We start from the raw sequence: 4,746 nt of genomic DNA on the forward strand, positions 1-4,746 counted from the left end.
TGATCAAATTCTAATTGGTCAAATTGGTCTTTAAATTCTTAAACATAAAGAGCAAATCTAGAATGTTTTTAAAGTGATTTAGATCAATAGAAAAACCATTTAGGTTAGTTTGAAAATTATTCAGAAAGCGAATCGATAGAAATCCCGAGTAAAATTTAATTAATAACTTTGTAATTTACCGAAAATAGTACTAGGAAAACGTCAAAAAGAAAACGAATTAGAAAATCCATTAAAGATACCAAAAAAGTTAAAACATAAAAATGAAATAGAATCCATATTGATTACTATGAACATTTTTTTTTCATATATCGCGTAACTGTATCAATAGTTCAATCTTTTATTGATCAAAATGTATTCCTCATTCGATCATATTAAACATATTGACCGAAAACAAATTGTATTAACAACAAACAGACAGATTTGGTATTTAATGTGATTTATTTTTACGTAATAACGTGGACATTGGAATCGATAATACATATACGTAATTCACCTTTAATTTTATATGTATATGTGTCAACAACGAAATACAGTGTACTCACTACTATTTACATATGTAGACTAGTGTATATGTGTTTATGACAAACAATACATCTTGCATGTTGCAATATGCGTTACAGTAGAGAAACGTAAAAAGAAACAGTAGACCCTAAACTATTTTTTATTCAATTTTCTATACATTTATATATATATTTCTACTTTAATTCAATTAATATTAAATACAAAATATGATATAAAGACGCTTCATAAAGCACAATATTTGTATGTTAAAATAATACTTAATATACTTAGGTACAAGTAGCTGATGCCATAAAATTCGAGAGTTCACTGTTCGCAAAAGTTTAATTGAAGAAAAATTATTACTGAAAAAAAATTATTTAACTTAAAGAAGACTTGAATCTGAACCAATAGTAATTAATATTGCTATTTAAATGTAGTATAAAAGGCAAACACTAAATGTAGTAAAATTTAGTCGTATATTTCATATAAATTGTAAGGTGTTGCGCGCTTGTGTCTTAAGTCTTTTGTTGAAAAAAAGTAATTTTATTTTTTGTATTTAAAAAACGAAATATAGAATTTCAAACTAAAAAATTCTATATATAATTTTTTTTTTAAATAACAAGTTTTTACTTCTAAAACTGAATTAATTTTAACTTAAAAAAACTAGTGTTAAATTTTAATAAGTGCTTATAAAATTTTTTTATTGAATTTCAGTTCTAAAAAAATGAAGGCCTTTATCTATATTGCATTATTTGCCTCTATTGCTGTGGTTATGGCTCAAGATAAATATACCACAAAATATGATAATATAGATGTGGATGAAATCCTGAAATCTGATCGTTTATTTAATAACTACTTCAAGTGTTTAATGGATACCGGAAAATGTACACCAGACGGCCGAGAACTTAAAAAAACATTACCAGATGCCTTGAAAACTGAATGCTCTAAATGCAGTGAAAAACAAAGACAGAGCACCGATAAAGTACTTAGGCATATCATTGACAAGAAACCTGAAGAATGGAAGCAATTGCAAACTAAGTACGATCCAGAAGGTATTTACTTGAAGAAATACCAAAAACAAGCTGAAGATGCTGGAATCAAATTGTAAAATTGTAAAGAATGAAACACAAATCCTATGAAATATGTGTGCTTTATAATTGATTTATTGTTATTAATTTTTGTACGAGAAGGTTGTAGCTTTAAAAATGAACTTTGATATTTATAATAAAAATGTTGGTTATTGATTCAGTTCTTAAATAATATTTTTTTATTAATTACCAAAAAGTCAGTAAATCAATTTTTCGAAATTGTAAAATCAAAATAGAAATTCGGTTTTGAGTTTAAACGAATATATCTACTACGATATGACTATAAATTATTTACAAATTATAATGTGGAGCCAAGAGCTCGGTAGAAGTTTTTAACAGATTATTTTAAAAAAATATATTAAATTACGCATATTTGTTATTACGTACAATAACAATAATCGTGACAAGATTTTTATATATATATGTTCACTACCACGGTACTTTCCGACATCTTGGTTTGAAATTCGATTTGAACAGGCTGTTTTTGTTAAATCTGTGAACTTAAATTAATATCTTCTCCTTGAGACTATATGTTTGCACTGATACATTAAATAATTTGAAATATAGCTTTACATATATATCAAATAAATTTGTGACAATTTTAATACTTTCACTGTCACTTGAATTTCTGAGATCCTGGTTTGAAATTCAATTTAAACAGACTATTTTTGTTAAATCTGTGAACTGAAATTAATATCTTCTTCCTTGAGACAATATGTTTGCGCTGATATATTATGAATTTAAAATGTGAGCTTTACAAATATAGCAAATAAACTATGTGATATTTCATATTTGGAGTTTTAGATAACAACGGAAAATAAGATTACTGCCATAGTATTAATAAATTGTTAGTTAGAGTTCGTTGTAGAGCATAAAAAAACCAATATACTTAGTCAGCTACCAATGTGCCCAAACCCGAATACAGGATAGCAATAATTGCTCAAATGTTTTAGGGAAATGAGTAAACTAAAAATTTATTGCTATTAACTAACGACTAACGACTCTATATCTCAGTTTTATGACTTAACTAGATGATTGAGCGGCTGTACAACTTTTGAAATTGAGCGAGGTAACAAAATGTTAAAGTTGAAACAACTTTACGATCTGTATAGATTTCTAATGTTTAGTTTAGTAAAAATGTTCAAATTTTAAGAATTCGGTGAGTATATAATTTTTATCATTTGTAAATGATTCATAGAAACAAGCATATTCACCATACATAGTATCGTTAAATAAATTATATTTTTTTCTTACTGAATTAAAACAATTACTTCGAATTTTTAATAATTAACATGACGTCTTTAATACACATAATACACGATATAAAAAAAAAAGAAGATTTGAAGAATGTTGCAAATCATTCTTTTAAATTAACTAATATATGTGATAAAAATTGCTAAATTATTTTTTAAAATAATACTAGTTATTTAGGTTTGATCCTTGGGGACTATTTAACCCTAGTTATGCATTGTTTTGTCTAATATATATTCTCTCAAAGGGTTTAAAATAATGCTTCAGAGTGTTCAAGCATTATCGTGTTCAACCAAATCAAAAATACTCGAATTTGAACCAGTGGCGTAACTACATTTTTTAGGCCTGTAAGCAAATTCTAACTAAGGGGCCCCTATCAACATACTAAGGGGCCCCTCTTTTTATACTCTTTACACGAAAAATGTGAAAAGGGTATATAAGGTTTGTCAAGATTTTCGTGACACATTAAAGGAAACTTCGGAAATACCATTAAGTATATATCAGTACAGTATATATATACTTTTTCAGTTCAAACTACTCTCTCAGCTTTTGAACTCTTCGAATGAAACTTTGCACACATACTTTCAGCCGACCCTATTCACCATTTGATTTGATTGAAATTGGACGTCTTGTAGCTGTGATATAAACTTAACAATCGGATATGAGGTTTCTCCGTTTTTAATAAAGGTGTTTAAATAGAATTTCGTGTATACAGTACTGATATTTGCAAAAGACAACGTACAAAATTATTTTCAAATGGATTTAAATCTAGATATAGTATGTGTCTCTCGATTAAGACACATACTTTTCTTAGAAAAACTTTTTTATTTTATATTTAGGTTTAATATTTTATTTGAAGTACATACATATTATGTACTTTAAATTTAAAATGCAATATGAAGTTTTTCCAACAAAAAACGTTTACAAACATTTATAGTGGGGCCCCCTAAATTCGGGGGCCCGAAAGCGTTGCTTCCAGTTGCTTCCCTGTAGTTACGCCACTGATTTGAACTTTTGGATCTAACATTTGGAAACATTTCCAGTTCAACTGTTCAAAAATATTTCATATTAAATTTGCTTTATGTTTCATTTAATTTTCTTTTTGTAAATACTTTAGGAACATCATATGCGAACATTAAAATTGCCGAAACTTTGAATATTTGAAGCACTTAATATAGTTTCATATAATTTTGAACCTTTAATGTAACATAATTCTTTTCTTCATAATTAATTCTCCAGAATATAAACTGCTAGACAATGACAAAATGTAAAGCACGTTCTTTATCTTTCTCATAGCAGTGACATGAATTGTTGAAGAGAATATACAATTTGATAGCAAGGAATGACATAGACCGTCAGCACCTCTGTCATAAGAGTGATATCTCTGTTATGCATCGCAATAAGAACGCTTGATTTTTCTTTTATTTAAGAAACGACAATTTGCAAGTAGATGTCTACAATTCGATTAACTTTTCTTACTTTATTTTTTCAACGCATTTTCCAGCCACATGTCTAGATAAGCCAGTTATTTCGAATATACTTCTAAGACAACCTATATAACCAGTTGCCTGCGATATCGCTATCTTGTTTCAAGTTGTGTATCTGTTTAAAACTAGCCTAACTGATGTAATTGATGTGTATTCAAGGAGTTAAAAGTATAGTATAAATGTGGTTCTATGTGATAAATAACAAAATTTCAACTATAGCTTCCTTAGTAGAAACTTTATAGCATTTGTTTATATTTTTATCTCATTACTAAAAACAAAACTATCTTCCCACTTAACAATTCCAGAGTCGTCAGTATATGGCTAAACCCATTTCTAATGAGTTACTTCTGGGTAGTCAAATAACTCTAGAAAAAAAATTAACAATAAATTTCCTATAAAAATTGAAAGTAAAATTCCGT

The 4,746-nt window shown here is 27.4% G+C and overlaps 1 protein-coding gene across 1 annotated transcript; it reads left to right on the plus strand.

The window, feature by feature from the left end:
- The first annotated feature begins 928 nt into the window (after positions 1–928).
- Positions 929–1,758, plus strand: LOC119681330 (ejaculatory bulb-specific protein 3-like). The gene is made up of 2 exons (XM_038094490.1): positions 929–1,038; positions 1,216–1,758. The coding sequence occupies exon 2, from the start codon at positions 1,226–1,228 to the stop codon at positions 1,607–1,609; it is 384 nt and encodes a 127-aa protein (XP_037950418.1). The 5' UTR covers positions 929–1,038; positions 1,216–1,225; the 3' UTR covers positions 1,610–1,758.
- The last annotated feature ends 2,988 nt before the right edge of the window (positions 1,759–4,746 follow it).

Source organism: Teleopsis dalmanni, chromosome 2 (genome assembly GCF_002237135.1).
Source record: "Teleopsis dalmanni isolate 2A chromosome 2, ASM223713v2, whole genome shotgun sequence".
NCBI lineage: Eukaryota > Metazoa > Arthropoda > Insecta > Diptera > Diopsidae > Teleopsis > Teleopsis dalmanni.

Coding starts and splice junctions, on each gene's coding strand:
- LOC119681330 (XM_038094490.1), top strand. CDS start 1,226: ATGAAGGCCTTTATCTATATTGCATTATTTGCCTCTATTGCTGTGGTT.